Genomic DNA, 18,304 nt, shown 5'->3' on the forward strand with positions numbered 1-18,304 from the left:
TGCCTAAGTTGGAGCCCAAGTGTCCAAATGAACATGGATGGCCTCCTGAGGACTGAGAATAACAATGCTATGAAAGTAATAGCTGACATTGATTATGTGCTCACTGCATGTTCCCTGTTTTGGGTCCTTAATGCCTCACACACATTAGCTGGTTCTGTCATTAGGTCAGATAGGCACTGGCATCATCCCTATATTTTAACTGTCAGAGGCACCAAGTCCTGAGGAGTGAGGTATTAGGTAATTTGTTCAAGGTCCCTGTACTGGAGGGTGGCCCAAGTCCTGTGGGCCCAGCCATGCAAAAGGGGCACCTTTACCTCTTCCACCCAAAGCCACTGATTGGTCCAAACTCAGTCCTGGACTATGATGGCATTCAAACCCCAGGAGCTCCGGTCTCAGAGCTCCCGATCTCTCATCACTGTGTGGTCCTGCCTTGTTGCATTAAATAATACGAGTCAGACTAAGGTAGGGATGTAGAGAGCTGTGTAGGCTGCTTCTGTGACCCTCTTCTCCTGAGAACAATCACAAGCTTCCAGAAGAGTCTCTTCCAAGAACTCTGCTCCTGATCCATCTCAAAGTAAATTGCTGATCTAATGTTTCAGAATCCCGTCATTCCTACAAAGACATTCTCCCTCAAAGCTAGGAAGTGGGCGCTGACACATTTCTGCCGAGTAACCATCAGAGCCCGTTTCCCCAGTGTCCCCGCAATGTCCTTTATAGCAGAAGGACCTCACTTGGTCACTGATTTTACATTTCACCTATCTTTAGTCTCTTTACTTCAGTCTGGAACACTTACTTCGTCTAAGTTAAGGCTTTTGTTAAAGAACAGAATTCCAGCGATCAAGTTGAAGCCCTAATTGGCTTTATTAAGGGATTCATGAATTGGCACCATCCCACCTGGCAGGTAGGTAGTTGCTCCCAGGAATGTACAAAATGCGGGGTTTTCTAGGGAGAAGGGTGGGGCAAGAAGTGCACAGAGGGAAAAGAAAGGATTGTTTCTAGTCAAGACACCTTCCTTCTGGAGGATGGACTTGCAGGGTTTCTACCCTGAAGATGACTCACCAGTGGCCATCAGGAAATTTCAGATGGACTGTTAAAATGTCACCTTCCTGGGATAGATTGAAACTCATTAGTCTTGGTTTGCTTTGAGGTGGGGCTGGGGGGGGCAAGTGCCTCCAATCTGGGCTTGTTTTTTCTTTTTTTTTTTAATCACTTTTAGGACCTTGATTTTATTGAAGATTATACACTAGTTATAGATTAAGAGTAGATATTCTTTTATTTGGTTTTGTCTGATTTTTTGAGAATTTTTTTGCAGGTTTGTCTCCCTGGTAAGAATATGCCAGAGGTGGTGTTGAGGTCTTCTTACCCCGTCCCATTGTGGACTCTTGACAGACCACCCCTATGTGTGGACATCTTTCTTACCTAGCTCGGGCTCCCACACCCATGCCAGGCTGCTTCTTCATGTGACTACCCTTTGCACCCTACTTAGTTTCTGATTTTTCTGATTTGGAGTCAGTGTGACTCCCTTCTTAGCCCCTGACCCCAAATATGGGGCTGCCCACCTGGCTGTGTCCCACCTCTGGCTTTAGGACTGAATTATCTAGGAAGGGAGGCAAAGGAAGAGAAGAGAGGAGAAGGGAAAGTAGGGATGGGGTGGGGAAGGAAACAGAAGACTCCTGTGCAGCTCCTGATACCAGCCGAAATGGACAAATGCTTTTAGCCTTTCTGTCCAATGCACTGGCCGATCAACTGTCCCTGATTTGATGTTCATTGTGTCAGGACAGTTGGGAGCTGAGGCTGAAACACAAAGAGAAAGCATGTTCCCTGCCTACCAGAAAAACAGGGCAGATGAGATGAAAACATGAAATCAAAAGGAATCATATAATACTAAGTGCTTCAGTCGAAAGTTACAAAAAACTTGTGCTCCACAACCTGTAGAATTAAATTGTGAATATACTTTCTGACCAATGGGCAAAATCACAGTGGATTAACTCTCACTTATCATAATATATCACATTGGAGTTCTGAACGAGCTCCACCCACCCAGCGACTATAATGGTCAAAACATTTAGTCACTGGCTCTCACTCCTCAGTTCTACGGATTCCCCCTTAATGTACACAAAGGCATTGGTTAGCATTTTTGTAAAGAGTTGTTGACTGACTGGCTCAGTGTAATATTTAATGTAGACTATTTAAAATAAGACATGTGATATAAATGCCACTACTACAGTCATCACAGTAATTCTTGTCTCCCTTAAAGTTTGTTGATAAAATTGTTAAGGAAGTTTTATTCTTGATCAACGGTCAGGGGTACAGATGGTACTAACTGGGGGTAGTCTATGTTAACCAGACAGGCTGAGTCTACATCTCTGGCACTTTTTAGTGACTTCTTTTACTCTCCACAATAAATGCTCCACACAGACACTGGAGAAAGCTAAACGAATGTACAGAATCCCTAGTCATCTGTCACAGGCAATACATGAAGGCCATCTTCATTTCTGGGTTTTACTCACAAAGTAAATTGAAGTCTCTGGTGATCCAGGATCTTGAAGAACAAAGGGGAAGTCCTTAGGGAAAGTCAGGCTTTGTTTACACTCCAATCTCTTGGCTCTACCTTGAGAACAATGGGTTTTTCCAGTTTAACAGCCCCTTGAGTGCTCCTTTCCAGGTGAATCTACAACAGTTAGACAAGCATATGAAAACCAGGAATGAAGTCCTACTGACAACAAAACCAAAGGAGACAAGAAACATGAAGGACAATAATGTTTTTCAAACACATAAATACTACTATTAGACTCCTATATCTGGAATCTTACTCCTACTCTGTAAACTGTCGAGACTGGGGGGTGGGAGGATACATCCATCACTCATTCAGCAAATACCTACTGAGCACCTACTCTGTACCAGGCTGGGGATCAAATTTTGTTGTGGTCCTTTCGCTTTAATTTTAAGTAAAAGGAATAAACGTTTATTTATTTTTTTTTTTCAGGACACTTTCATTTTTTATTTAATTTTTAATAAAATAACTTTTATTTAACATTGTATTTATTTACTTATTTTACGTTCTGTCTCTACAAATAATGTTTCTTCTTAGAATCGATGCTTAAATAAAATAAGAGGATGGGAAAATTGTCTAAAGAGTTCATTCTCTTTTGTTCCTGATATTGAAAGGTTTGTAATTGATCTTAATTTCTATCTTTTTTTTTTTTGAGAGGATTTCAGGTTGCTTTATTAGATCACAAACAAAAATAAATAAACAATAATAGTAATAGTAGCATAGCTAGAGCTGGAGAACCATGTATCCAAAAGTAAACACACAAAACACAAAACCTGGATTGAGGCCTGGATTTTAGGCATGCATAAATTAGTGACTTATTACTAGTTTATGTAAATTTACTTAGCCTTAGTGATAATGCTTATCTCCCAGCACTGGCATTTTTTGACCATTTTAGACATTCTTAAGACTTTTTTTTAAGAACAATTTTGAAGATATTTTTATAAAACAAGAGGTTTTTATGGGAGCGTTATTTGGTGCTTCAATGAAGTCCTTGAATCCATTTAGGTAGGTAAATAGAAAAGTCAATAATTAGTTCTTCCCTAGAAATCTATAACATTATTTCTCAGAGGGCTTTTTTTTTTTTTTCAGTTTTTCTTGGTCATTTATTTATTTTTTAATTTTTTATTTCTTTTCAGCATAACAGTATTCATTGTTTTTGCAACACACCCAGTGCTCCATGCAATCCGTGCCCTCTCTAATACCCACCACCTGGTTCCCCCAACCTCCCACCCCACGCCCCTTCAAAGCCCTCAGATTGTTTTTCAGAGTCCAAAGTCTCTCATGGTTCACCTCCCCTTCCAATTTCCCTCAACTCCCTTCTCTTAAACCAGATTCTTAGGCATCATGTCAAAGCATTTTCAAAAGCAATACAGAGTATATTTTGTGTATGTTCAAGCTTGCAAAGTAAACCCGAGTGGGTCTTAAACACTTTAATGTGTGGCCATCGTCCCTGCTAAAGATCCTGTCACCTCTCCCAGTGGAACCATCCATTCCTGATGGCAGGAGTTCTTCGTGAAGCATGATGGTTGTTCTCTACCATCTCCTGGCTCCAGAATATAAGGCAAATGGTGAGCTGTTGAAGACCCCACAGTGTTCTGAGTGAACCTTTAGCCCCATTCTCTCCCAGTCACTATCCTAAAGTGTGGGGTAGCCACAAGCAGTCACCTTCTAATGTTGGTTGACTGAAGGGTATGCAAATGCCTTGGAAGGTGAGAACTGCCAGCCCGTGGGTGAGCAGGAGCTTTCAGGGACTGTCTGCCCCAGCTTGGGTGTGCCAGAGCCCTGCTTTCTCTCAGGGCTTAGACCCTCGTTTGTAGTCAGTCACTGCTATGCAGCTGCCCCAAAGCCACAAATAAAATGGAGACCAATTCCATCTTCCTCCTCTTCTCTGAAAAGTATAATAAAGGGAGGAGCTGTATAATAAATGCACAAGTCCTAAAAGTAGGCCGTATTGTACAGCCTTGCTTGAGATGATTCAGTGGCAACAATTCTTTATGTTTTCCAGATCCTTCTAAAAATGTAACTTGTTATTTTAAAATTTTAAATGGCATGCTTGTATTTCCCCTGCAGAAAGACAGACAAGACACACACACATACACACACCCCAAGCCTATACACAAATGTCATTTGTTAAATTATTAAAATTAAAATTCTCCACAATTTACATCCCAGGGCTCTCAATCAACTTCAAATCACTTGTGAACTTTACTGGATGACTATAAGCCACTGGTGGGAGTTTAAGAAAGGAATTAAATGAGATGCTAGTTAAAGACGTTCCTAGGTCCAAAGAAAACATAGAACGGAGTGGCTGGATTAATGACAAAGCGTTCATCTTGGGGACTCTGCTGATGACAGTGGCCTGCAGTATCCTATAACAGAGCAGAGGAGGGAACGGGATCTGGTGCATGGGGAGGCTCCAGGGAGGGGTTTGGGGACTGACCAGGCCTGGAAGGATGAGAACAGATGGGAGGAGAGCGTGCTGAGCCTTCATAGAACTCGGACTGGGTTGGAAAGGGGAACACAGCCTGACTGGAGCCCGGCTTGCAGAAGGTGGGGCCAAGCACCCAGGATGGCCTAGATCATGGGAGTCCATCACATCTGGCAGACACGCTTCACACCACGGATTCTCAACCTTGTGTCCTCATGAGAATCCATGGAGGCACTTTTAAAGCCACACTCTGGGTGAGCTATGTTGGAAAAATCTCAGATGACCTGGGCATCAGGATTTTTATTGATTTTTAAAAATTTTTCTTATTTAAATCCCAGTTAGTTAATGTAGTATAATATGAGATTCAGGTATACAACATAGTGAGGCAACACTTCCGTACATCGCCCTGTGCTCATCACAAGTGTACATACTCCTTAATCTCTATCACCCATTTCACCCTTCCTCCCACCCCCTCCTCTCTGGTAACCATCAGATTGTTCTCTATCATCAAGAGTCTGTTTCTTGGTTTGCCACTCTCTCTTTCTTCCCCTTTGTTTTGTTTCTTAAATTCCATATATGAGTGAAATCATACATTTGTCTTTCTCTGACTTATTTTACTTAGCGTAATACTCTCTAGCTCCACCCATGTTGTAAAAGGCCGAGTAACATTCCATTGTATATATATGCTACATCTTCCTTGTCCATTCACCAGTCAGTGGACATTTGGGTTCTTTCCATAATTTGGCTATTGTAGATAATGTTGCGAGTAACATCAGAGTGTACATATCCCTTTGAATTTGTATTTTTGTATTCTTTTGGTAAATACCTAGTAGTACAATTGTAGGGTAGTACTATTTTTTTTGGTATCAAATTTTAATTTACATTGTAGTTAATTAACATATAGTGTAATACTGGTTTCTGGAGTAGAATTTAGTGATTAGTCACTTACATATAACATCCAGAGCTCATCACAAGAAGTCCCCTCCTTCATACCTATCATGGTAGTCATATTTTTAACATTTTGAGGAACCTCAATACTGTTTTCCAGAGTGGTGGCACCTGTTTGCATTCTCATGACCAGTGCAAGAGGGTTCTCCTTTCTCTGCACCCTCACCAACACCTGTTGTTTCTTATGTTGTTGATTTTAGCCATTCTGGCAGGGGTGAGGTGACATCTCATTGTAGTTTTGATAGGTATTTCCTTGAAGATGAGTGATGTTGAGTATCTTTTCCTGTGTATGTTCATCATCTCTATGCCTTCTTTGGGAAAATGTCTATTCCTGTCTTCTGCCCATTTTTTAACCTGGATTATTTCTGTTTTGTTTTTTATTATGTTCAATTAGCCAACATATAGTTAAGTACATCATTAGTGTTTGATGTAGTGTTCAACGATTCATTAGTTGCGTATAATAACCAGTGCTCATCACCACACGTGCCCTCCTTAATTATTTTCAGGGTGTTCACTTTTATAAGTTCTTATATCTTTTGCTATCAGCCCTTTATCAGATATGTGATTTGCAAATGTCTTCTCCCATTCTGTAGATTGCCTTTAGTTCTGTTATTTCCTTCATTGTTCAGAAGCTTTTTATTTTGATGAAGTCCCCGTAGTATTTTTGTTTGTTTTCTTGTTTTTGTTTTTGCTATTGTCTCCCCTGCCTCAGGAGACGTATGTAGAAAGAAGTTACTGTGGATGATGTCCAAGAGATATCTGACCATATTCTCCTGTAGGACTTTTATGGTGTTAGGTCTCACCTTTAGATCTTAAATCCATTTTGAATTTATTTTTGTGTATCGTGTAAGAAGGCAGCCCAGTTTCATTCTTTTGCATGTTGCTGTCTGGTTTAATAAACAGCATTTGTGGAACACACTGTCTTTTTCCCTTTGTTATTCTTCCCTGTTTTGTCAAAGATTCTCTGACCATATAGTTGTGTGTTCATTTCTGGGCTTTTGATTCTGTTTCACTCACGTGTGTGTCTATTTTTGTGCTACTGTCATTTTGTTTTGATCATTACAGCTTTGTAATCTAACCTGATGTCTGGAATTGTAATGCCTCCAGCTTTGCTCTTCTTTCCAAGGCTGTTTGGATTCTTTTGTGGTTCCTTTCAAATGTTAGGATTATTTGTTCCAGATTTGTGAAAAATGCTGTTGATATTTGAAACACATTGCATTAAACATGTACATTGCTTTGGGTAGTATGGACATTTTAACAATATTTGTTCTTCCAATCCAAGAGCATGGAAGGTCTTCCCATTTCTTTGTGCCTCTTCAATTTCTTTCATCTCTGTTTTATAGTTTTCAGAGCACAGGTCTTTCACTTCTTTGGTTAGGCTTATTCCTAGACATCTTAATTTTTGGTGCAATTTTAAATGGGATTGATTCCTTGATTTCTCTTTCCGTTGCTACCTTCTTGGTGTATAGAAATGCAACAAATTCCTGGCATTGATTTTGTATCCTGCGAATTTTACTGAATTCGTTGATCAGTTCTAGCAGCTTTTTAGTGGAGGTTTTGGGTCTTCTATATAGAGTATCATGTCATCTGCACGTAGTGAGAGTTCAGCTTCTTCCTTGCTGACTTGGATGCATTTTATTTGTGTTGTCTGACTGCTGTGGCTAGGATTTCCACTATTATGTTAAATAACAGTGATGTCTGTGGACATGTGTCTTATTCCTGACCATAGAGGAAAAACTCTCCATTTTTCCCTATTGAGGATGATATCAGCTGTGGGTTTTTCATATGTGGCCTTTTTATGTTGAGGTATGTTCCCTCAAAATGTGTCTTGTTGAGGACTTTTATCATGAATGGTTGTTGTACTTTGTCAAATACTTGAAATGATATCTTTCCTATCCTTTCTTTTATTAATGTGGTGTATCACATTGATTGATTTTCAAATACTGAATCGCCCTTGCAAGCCAGGAATAAATCCCACTTGATTGTGGTGAATGATTTTTTTTTTTTAATGTACTGTTGGATTCAGTTTGCTAGTATTCATTGGGCATTTTTACACCATGTTCATCAGGGATATTGGCCTGTAGTTCTCTCTCTCTCTCTCTTTTTAAAAAGATTTTATTTATTTATTTGACAGAGAGAGATCACAAGTAGGCAGAGAGGCAGGCAGAGAGAGAGGGAGAAGCAGGCTCCCTGCCGAGCAGAGAGCCTGATGCGGAGCTCGACCCCAGGACCCTGAGATCATGACCTGGGCTGAAGGCAGAGGCTTAACCCACTGAGCCACCCAGGCGCCCCTGTAGTTTTCTTTAGTGGAATCTTTTATCTGGTGCTGGTATCAGGGCAATGCTGGGCTCATAGAAGAGATCTGTGAGAAGAATAGGCATGAACTCTTTAAATATTTGGTAGAATTTGCCTGTAAAACTATCTGGCCCTGGACTCTGGTTTGTTAGGAGTTTTTTGATTACTGATTCAATTTCTTTGCTGATTATTGATCTGTTCAAGTTTTCTATTTCTTCCTGTTTCAGTTTCAGTAGTTTATATATTGCTAGGAATTTATCCATTTCTTTCAGGTTGTCTAATTTGTTGGCATATGGGTTTTCATAATATTCTCATAATTTTTTTTATTTTTTATTTTTTATTTTTTTTATAATTTTTTAAAAAATTTCTGTGGTATTGGTTGTTATTTCCCATCCCTTGTTTGTGATTTTATTTATTGGGGTCCTTTCTCTTTTCTTTTTGATAAGCCTGGCTGGAGGTTTGTCAATTTCACCAATTTTTTTCAGAGAACGAGCTCCTGGTTTCATTGATCTGTTCTATTGTTTTTATGGTTTCTATATCACTTATTCCTGTTCTAATCTTTATTATTTCCTTCCTCCTGCTGGTTTTAGGCTTCACTTGCTGTTCTTTTTCTAGCTCCTTTAAGTATAAGGTTAAGTTGCTTACTTGGGATTTTTCTTGTTCTTGAGGCACACCTCTATGCTATAAATTTCCCTCTTAGGACTGCTTTTGCTGCATCCCAAAAGTTTGGGGTCATTGTGTTTTTACTTTCATTTGTATCCATGTATTTTTTTAAGGTCTTCTTTGATTTCCTGGCTGACCCATGCATTGTTAGTAACACTGTTTAGTCTCCATGTATTTGTGGTCTGTCCAAATTTGTTATTTTGTTTGATGTCTCTTTTCATAGTGTTGTGGTCAACAAAGGTGCATGGTATGATTTCAATCTTATTGTATTTTTTGAGGCTTGTTTTGTGATCCAATATGTGATTTATTCTGAAGAATGTTCCATGTGCACTTGAATAGAATGTGCATTCTGCTGCTTTGGGATGGAATGCTCTCAATATATCTATTAAGTCCCGTTGTCTAGGGTGTCATTAAAAGTCATTGCTTTCTTGCTGATTTTCTGTTTAGATGATCTGTGCATTGCTGTCAGTGGGGTGTTAAAGTCTTCCACTGTTCTGGTGTTATTATCAATAAGTTCCTTTATATTCGTTATTATGTTTAATATATTTGGGTACTCCTACGTTGGTTAATAAATATTTACAACTGTTAGATCTTCTTGTTGGATTGTCCCCTGTATGATTATATAATGCCCTTCTTTGTCTCTTTTTTATAGACTTTGTTTTAAAGTCTAGTTTGTCTGATGTAAGTATTGCTACTCCAGTTCTCTATTGACATCAATCTGCACGATAAATGCTTCTTCATCACATCACTTTCAATCTGCAGGTATCTTTAGCTCTAAAATGAAATCCCCAGCTAGCCTTATAGGTTTTCCCTTCTAAGGTAAAGACCACTTTGGTTTTGGTGCTTTTAAGATTTTTTCTTTATTGCTATATTTTGCAGATTTTTTCAAAAGGTTCTTAAATTTTTCTGTATTATTATTATTATTTTTTATTTTAATTAGGCTCCATGCCCAGTGTGGGGCTTGAACTCATGCTCTGAGATCAAGAGTCGCATGTCCTACTGACTGGGCCAGTCAGGCAATCCTATTTTGTAAATTTAATTACATGTCTTGGTGTTGGCCTGATTATTTGATTTTGATGGGAGTTCTCTGTGCCTCCTGGAGTCGGGGTGTCTGTTTCCTTCCCCAGACTTCAGATATTATTCCTTCAAATAAATTTTCTGTCCCTTTTTCTCTCTCCTTTTCAGGGATTCATATAATACAAATGTTATTATGTTTGATGGAATCACAGAGTTCCCTAAATCTATTCTTGTGTTGTATAATTCTTCTTTATCTCTTTTGTTCAGCTTCATTATTTTCTGTTATTTCCGTTATCTTCTAGGTCACTAATTCATTCCTCTGCTTCCTCTAGCTGCTGTTCACTGCATCAAGCTTGTTTTCAACCTCATGTATTGCATTCTTTATCTCTGATTGATTCTTATTTTAACTCTTTTATCTCCGTTTAGGGTATCACTGATGTCTTCTCTTCTTTTCTCAAGCCCAGTGAGTATCCTTATGATTGTTGTTTTAAGTTCTCCATTAGGTCTGTTACTTATAACTGTTTTACATAAATCTCTGGCTGTGGTCTTATCTTGATCTTCCATTTGGGGTAAATTCCTCCATCTTGGTATTTTGTCTAGGTCTCTGCCTTCTTCTCTGTTAGAAAAGCCAGTTATGTCTCCTGCTCCTGAAAGTAATGGCTTTATGGATAAGAGGTCATGTAGCACCCAGGGCCTGGAGCTTCACAGAGTGTCACTGGTGTGTGGTGCCTGGGCTCTGCTGTTGGGTTTTGGCAGCTCTATTGTTCAGGCCAGCTGTCTGTAGAGGCTCTCCTTGCTTGCTGTGGGCAATGTTTGGTCCCTGGCCTGAAAGTGGTGAGTTTTAACTAGGTGTGCTCTGGTCTGCTTGTGAAATGAGACCTGACACCGACTCCACCAGAACTGAGGCCCTGTAGAACACTCTGGTCAGGAGGCTTGGTGTGAGGAAGGGTTTATGCTGGTCTTCTGGGGAAAGGGTCTGTTATGCTGGGAGGCAAGCCTGACTGAGAAGTGTAGTCCCACCAGAGCACAGGGAGGTGGGGCTCAGTGTAAGCGAGTTGGGCAGTCAGTACTAGCATTGTGCTGCTTCCTACAGGTGACTCTGTGTTTCTGGTGAGTAGTGGGGGAGCAAAAGGTACCAGCCCGCTCATTTGTTCCTGGAGAGGCATCTTCGTGAACACTGCCTCTCAAGGATGCTCTCCTAGAAGAGGGATGATCTCCCCTCTGTGTGTCCCAGGTATTCTTCGGTTCAAAAGAACCCACCGATTCCAATGTATAAATGGGGTTGAGAACCACAGTCATGAGAGTGTCTGTAAGTTGTGGTGGAGAAGATCATCCTTCAAAAGTCATGTCATGGGGGCGCCTGGGTGGCTCAGTGGGTTGAAGCCTCTGCCTTTGGTTGTGATCCCAGGGTCCTGGGATTGAGCCTGCATCAGGCTCTTTGCTCAGTGGGGAGACTGCTTCCTCCTCTCTTTCTACCTGCCTCTCTGCCTACCTGTGCTCTCTGTCTGTTAATAAATAAACAAAATCTTAAAAAAGACCAAAACAACAAAAAAAAAGTCATGTCATGATAATCACTGCATGTCAAGACTATGCACAACATGTTTCCTTCCTTTCAGTGGACTTGAGAGAAATTTAAAACATTGCTCAAGTTCAAAGGTCTGTGCATAAGCATGCCAAGCTATGTAACTGACTAGATGACTCTTATGGTTGAGTGGTCATAAATCACAGACATGGCACTCATGAGCTGAATAATGGTCACACATGACTCCAAATAGATTCTCTTGGCTGATAGAACAAATTATTAAGGATAAGTGACCCCTCCCCACTGACTCACACATATCCATTACTTATCTCTTAGTTTGAATACAAAACAATAAAATACTATTTATGTAGAAAGCAATCTCTCTGACCTGTGTTTCTTTACAAGGTTTGAAGGAGAAGTTCTGCAGGACTTTGACAAGGGCAAGTTTCATGCTCGTGGTCGCAAACCTCATCCCAATGCAGTTTCGGGGTCCAGTTCCAAAAGGCAGGTATGTGTAAGGATTTATGCTGTCCTTGTTCTTCTTGCTGAACCTGGTTCCACAATACAAGTTGGGAACACGTTAGTGAAACACAGAAACCATAAGAGCTACACGTTTGGGATTTGGGATTCTTACCAGGACTATATGGGACACACTTTTGGGGGTTGGTGACTGAAATCTTGCTATGCTGATTCTGTGGTGACAATAGTAAATTATAGATCCTATGCATTTCCCATACCCTATGGGAGCATTTAGTCTTGTTGAGATGAGATGAATGCTGTTGAAAAGAAGATTTATCTTAAAACATTAGAATTGCATTTGGGATGGTGAGATGTTCACACCCTGAAAGGCAAGCAGGAAATGAGCCTGACTGAAGGAAAGGTCAATTCCTGCCTCCACTCCCACTTACATTGGTCACATGCTCATGGAAAAAGAAAGTAGAGAAAATGCCTCCCATGACTGATTGATTGACTGACTGATTGATTTGACAGAAAGAGAGAGAGCATACAAGCAGAGGGGAGTGGCAGGCAGAGGGTGAGGGAGAACTAGGCTCCCCACGGAGCAGGGAGCCTGAAGTGGAGCCCAATCCCAGGACCCTAGGACCATGACCTGACACTTAACCAACTGAGCCATCCAGGCACCCCACCCGCCATGATTTAAAGTTCTATTTTTCTCTTTTCATCCCTATCGTCTCCACTTGTACCTCCTCTCACTTTCAAAAACAAGTCAGAAGATTCACACGGGCACATGATGCTACTCTAGTGTTGTCAAACTCTCCGATACATATAATCAGTATAATCACTGTCTATCTGCTTCATGAGAGTATAAATTCCTTGAAGGTTAATCCTATATTTTATTTAAAACAGATTCCTGAATATTTGATTATATTAAGGGAAAATTTGGATTTTGGAAAAGTGATAATGGCATTGTGGTGAGGTTATTTTTTAAAGTCCTTATGTTATGGAGAGCATTCTAGAATGATCGCAGATGATGTACATAAATGTAATATGGGAATCAGATGAAGGATTACAATGGCATGTGGATGGGTTAGTGGTTGTTGGGCAGGTGACAGGCACACATGATGCATTAAAAGTATTTCATAGATGTGTGTCTCTAGGATATGCCTGTGTATATGTCAAAAATGCTCCGTAGTAGCCTTTTTTAATATGTGCATTTCTTACTCTCTGGCCAGTCCCTGAAACACATAGGTAAGCCCTTCTCATGATTGAATGAATTATAGAGAAGTACCTGGAGTGCTCTCTGGTTTCTGTTCAAGAAGCTACAGGAGTGGGGACTGCTGAACTTGTGGGAACCGCCAGGGTTCCTGGTCTAAAGAACAGACAACTTGGTCAATTCTGACTTCTTTCAGCAAGTACTGTGTGTAAATGTGATGCTAGCACTAGGGACACCACACAACAAGATAAGGCCTCTGCCATAAGGGCTTAGAGACAGGGGCTTAAAGTCTAGATCTCTAAAAAGTTCACTCTAAATTTTGTTCACCAATACAATAAACAGGAAAGCACCAACTCTTTTAAGGATTCAAGCTTTGCCCAAAGCCAGACTCTGCTTTGAATTCCCAGAAGAGAAAGCTCAAGACCCCTCTAAGGAAGATGTCTCAGACAGCTAGAGAGCAGATGAGTTTGCTTTTAATGAAGCCCAGATACCAAGAGCTAGCACAGGACTGTAGCCACACATAGCATGGGACTTGTGTGTGCTCCTGAAAGTAATGGCCTTATGAATAAGAGGTCATGTAGCACTCAGGGCCTGGAGCTTCACAGAGTGTCACTGGTGTGTGGTGCCTGGGCTCTGCTGTTGGGTTTTGGCAGCTCTATTGTTCAGGCCAGCTGTCTGTAGAGGCTCTCCTTGCTTGCTGTGGGCAATGTTTGGTCCCTGGCCTGAAAGTGGTGAGTTTTAACTAGGTGTGCTCTGGTCTGCTTGTGAAATGAGACCTGACACCGACTCCACCAGAACTGAGGCCCTGTAGAACCCTGGACCACAGCCAGACATTTATGTAAAACAGATACAAGTAATAGGCCTAATGGAGAATTTAAAGCAACAATCAAAAGAACACTCACTGGGCTTGAGAAAAGAAGAGAAGACATCAGTGATATCCTAAACAGAAATAAAAGAGTTCAAAAAGAATCAGAGATGAGCAGCCATGAGGCTGCTCCCCCTGCCAGGGATGAGGACTCAGGTCCACAGCATCTGCTCTCCCACTAAGGCCAGAAAGAACAGGGGCCAAGGTTAATAAACATGGAATGTGGGGGCTGGAGGGTGAATTCAGAGAGCTAGAGAGGACAGAAAAACTTAAAGGGAAAAAAGGCCTATTTCCTGAAAGATGATAGTGGTTAAAAAAAGATAAGTCATATACATATAATCACACACAGAAATATAGCATGTTGTTTGCAGTCTAATGTTACATTAAGCAGTTCAAAACAAAAAATTATAATATCATCCTAATTTTTAGTAATCTATAATACACAGAAAAATGTCCATAAGGAGATACATGACATTATTGATAATTTTAATATATTTGGTCTGTACATGACTATAATTTTGTTTCTATAGTTTCTAAGTCTACAGCTTATAAAATATTGACAACAAAGAATGATCATTTTGTAGTAAGAAAAAAACTTCTATGAGCACAAAGATGTCCAAATGAATAATTGTACAACTACATGCTTGTCATCTATATGAAGGAAATATCAGAATATCCTCCAGTATGAGGGTGGGTTCCCCATTCCAGGGTTCCCTGTACCTTTCAGGACGGAACTCCTCAGGCTCTGGCCAGAGATCCTGGTCTCGGTGAAGAGTGAACACTGGCACCATCACCACTGTCCCTTTGGGGATGAACACACCACTGATCTCCACATCTTTCTTACAGACCCTCTCAAGTCTGCCACCGATTGGATGTAATCTCAGAGTTTCATTCAACATCATGTCCAGATACTCCATCTGTACTAGGCCATCGTAAGTAGGTGGTGCCTGGAAGGAAAGAAACAGATTTTGATACATTGAGATTTGGAATCAACATTCAACTCACTCTATACACTACTGTAGTGTTAGGGACACCTAAGAATCATGTATTTTGGTAAAGGGCATTTATGGACATTTTCATATCTACCATGTCCTTTGACCTGTTCAGCAGCCCACTGACGTGTAGAGTAGGGACACAAGTCACTAGGGGAGACCGCTGGGACAACCCCCTAAACAGGGCCTGAAGTCCCTTTCACCACCATGTAGTAGTTATTCTTCCTCATGTAAACAAAAGTGATTAAAAGCCTATAACCCTTACTTTTACTTGGAATATGCTGAAGTCACTGTTTGCTTTCAAAAGAGGGCCCACACATCTGTACCAAGGAAAGAGAATGGACAGAAAAAACAGAAAAAAATCCCCTATTACACATAAAGTCTTCTAGTTGAAATATCCTGCTTCCTAGTTTTTGGTTATATATATAAAGTTTGGAGAGAAGCACTATATTATGTAAAAAGTCTACAAATAATCTGGGGAGTAATGAGTTCTTCTCTAACACAAATACAAGAAAAGAAGACTAAGATAAGATGGTACCATGGTACGCAATTTCAGTTCTAGGGAAAGATGTAAAGGAATAAGAAACCTACCCTCAGCCCCACCCTCTGTTGCAGGAAGGGTCTCATAGTTGTTGCATCAAGGTTGACAATAAACCAAATAAGCCGCTCCAGCCCCAGAGGCCAAGTGTCTTCCTAAGCAGAGAATTTCAGTTTGCGCAGAGGCCTGAAAACTGTGGGCAATTGTGTCTATCGCTTGGTGTTATATTTAAGAGCCAACACTGTAGGAGTTATGAGTTCCATCAGGATCCAGGCAATCTGGTTCGTAGCTTGGCTTTTTCACCACTAGGTATGCGATGTGAAAGAAAGTTATGTTATGTCTCTGTAGCTCAGTTTCTGACTTGTTATGTTGAGCTAATTAGAGTTGACCCTTCAGAGGGTGTGGGGCATAGACACTTACTGCCCACCCAAGATCCAAGTAGACCCCCATAGTTCCCAGCCCCCCTGACCTTAGGGAAACCACTTTGCAAATGGGCTGTGATCTGAGGATCTGTATGTCAGTTTGGGGCCAAATAATGGAAAAGCAAGTGAGCAACACTCTAGTTTTTTGTTCTCCGGCCAACATAAAGTCTTTGCGTTCTAGATAACACTGGTATAAGAAAGCAGAGCCTCTTTACCCTGTATCACTGAATACTCCCATCCTCAACTAATACCCATTGTGGACATGGGAATGTGAGTCAAAAGTAAACCTTTGCTATGTAAACCCACAAGATCTGAGGGCTCTTCTGTTACTAAGGCATCACAGAGCTCATCCTGACCTCCCTCCTCAGGCATGACTTGCTCACCTTCTTGGGGAAAGTCGAATCAATCTCCTCCTGTAGTTTCTGCTGGACATCAGGGTGAGTGGCCAATTCATAAGCCAAAAAGGAAAGAGCAGTGCTAGTGGTCTCATAGCCAGCAAAAAGAAAGGTCATAGACTGGGCCACAAGCTCCAGATCAGACAGAGCTAAGAGGAGAAGAAAGACATTTTAGCTAAAGCTGGTGAATGAAAAACATCACAGTTCAAATGACAAGAAGCCCAAATGAAACTCCCAGATCCCTTAGGGAAAATAGGTAAAAGCAATTCGGAATCAGACTAGGAGTGGTTTGCACTCTGATGTCTATCCTACAGAGCCAGAAAGAGGCAAAAGTTGTTTTGATCTGCTTATTGCCCAGGATTTTAACTATTTTTGGCCATCTGCTCCTGCTTATGCCAGGAGCATAAGCTTCCCCACCAACACAGGTGGCTAATTTTAGGAGATGGCATTTCTGTCTCACATACATAGTGTTATCCGTCCATCTCTGAAGAGTCCTAAAAGTAGTTTAGCCATAAGTAACACAGGCTGTATTCTTTCCTGGGAAAAATTTACATTCTTCTACAGCTTATTATTATTATTATTATTATTTTTTTTTTTTTTGAGAGAGAGTATGCAATGCTAAGGCTTAATGGTCAGGAAAATTCAATGAACTTTTATCTAAACATTTTGGCAGGAACTTAAGAAAACAATATTGGGCTACAGAAAAACTTTTGTCCAATGTGTGCTCCATGGACCAGCAGCATCAACAGCATCCGTGAGCTTATTGGAAATGCAGAATTTCAAACCTCATCCTAGCACAATGGAACCAAAATCTGAGCTTTCACAAAATGTGATGAGATGCATGGATTATATCTTTGGGAGGCATCTGGTAATAGAAGACCTGGGGCACACTACCCTTCAAGTGGACGATCTCAGATACATACAGAAACTATAACACAGATAAGAAGCTAGAAAAGGGGAGACTGATGCCAGGTAGCTAATGCCATTAAAAGAGCATAAGAAGGGACCGGGGAGGGAGACAAACTGTAAGAGACTCTTAACCTCAGGAAAGAAACTGTGGGTTGCTGGGGGGATTTGGGTGGGGGGACAGGGTGGCTGGGTTATGGACATTGGGGAGGGTATGTGCTATGGTGAGTGCTATGCATTGTAAGACTGATGATTCACAGACCTATACCCCTGGGGCGGATAAAACACTCTATGTTAATTAGAAAAAAGCATAAGAAAGAATGCGTCAGTAGAAGGGTACTGGCCAGCATGAAATATAGAGAAACAGAATCCAGTGAGTAGATAGAGCAATGCTCATTCAGTCAGGCCTGAATGTCACCTTCCTTAGTGAATGGCTCCAACCTATATGTAAATTGGCTTCTCTGATTTTCTCCTGGTAGAAACTAAGCTGCCCAGGCTCTAACCTATTTGATTGGAACTGGATTAGGACCTTTAGATCCTTAGAGCACTGAAATGAACAAGGTATCTGCAACAGACATGAAATTCACAACTAGAAACAACACAGCATAATTGTAAGAAAGATCTACAGATTTCAGATTTTCAGTGATACCTTCTGTGATGTCACTGTGGACACATTCAACTATCCAACCTTTCCTCCTTTAGCATGGACCCAGTGACATTCAAAGTTTAGATCTGTACTGCTCAATGTGGTGGCCATTTGCCAGATGTGGCTATTTAAATATAAATTTTAATTGATTACATTAAACACAATATAAGATTCAGCTCCTCAGAGGCACTGACCACATGTCAAGCGCTCAGTAGCCACATGTGTGCAGTGGTCACTGTACCGAACAGGGCAGATACAGAATATTTCCTTCATCACGAAAATTTCTTGAACCAAACACACAGATAGATAGATAGAGGTAGATGTTTACATTGGTATAGATATATTTTAGTGATGTAATAGAGTAAGGCTGTCCCTTTTCTCCAGAATCAATTGTTAAATATATAGGAATTTTGTGAGATGGTTGTGAAACCTTGATAGCTT

At 40.7% G+C, this 18,304-nt stretch overlaps 1 protein-coding gene across 2 annotated transcripts in view; it reads right to left on the bottom strand.

Annotated features, from left to right (window-relative positions):
• Positions 1-1,043: 1,043 nt before the first annotated feature.
• Positions 1,044-18,304, bottom strand: part of LOC116876447 (cytochrome P450 3A12-like) — a 46,189-nt gene continuing 28,928 nt past the window's right edge. For both annotated transcript variants that reach the window (XM_032872625.1, XM_032872624.1), the window contains 5 exons: positions 16,300-16,460; positions 14,685-14,911; positions 11,816-11,978; positions 2,511-2,671; positions 1,044-1,106 (listed from right to left, as the gene is read on the bottom strand). In XM_032872625.1, the coding sequence (XP_032728516.1) occupies positions 2,576-2,671; positions 11,816-11,978; positions 14,685-14,911; positions 16,300-16,460 (647 nt within the window). In that variant the 3' untranslated portion in view covers positions 1,044-1,106; positions 2,511-2,575. The remainder of the gene's footprint in view (positions 1,107-2,510; positions 2,672-11,815; positions 11,979-14,684; positions 14,912-16,299; positions 16,461-18,304) is intronic.

The sequence above is a fragment of the Lontra canadensis genome, unplaced genomic scaffold (assembly GCF_010015895.1).
Source record: "Lontra canadensis isolate GAN:19392208 unplaced genomic scaffold, GSC_riverotter_1.0 scaffold45, whole genome shotgun sequence".
Classification (NCBI taxonomy): Eukaryota; Metazoa; Chordata; class Mammalia; order Carnivora; family Mustelidae; genus Lontra; species Lontra canadensis.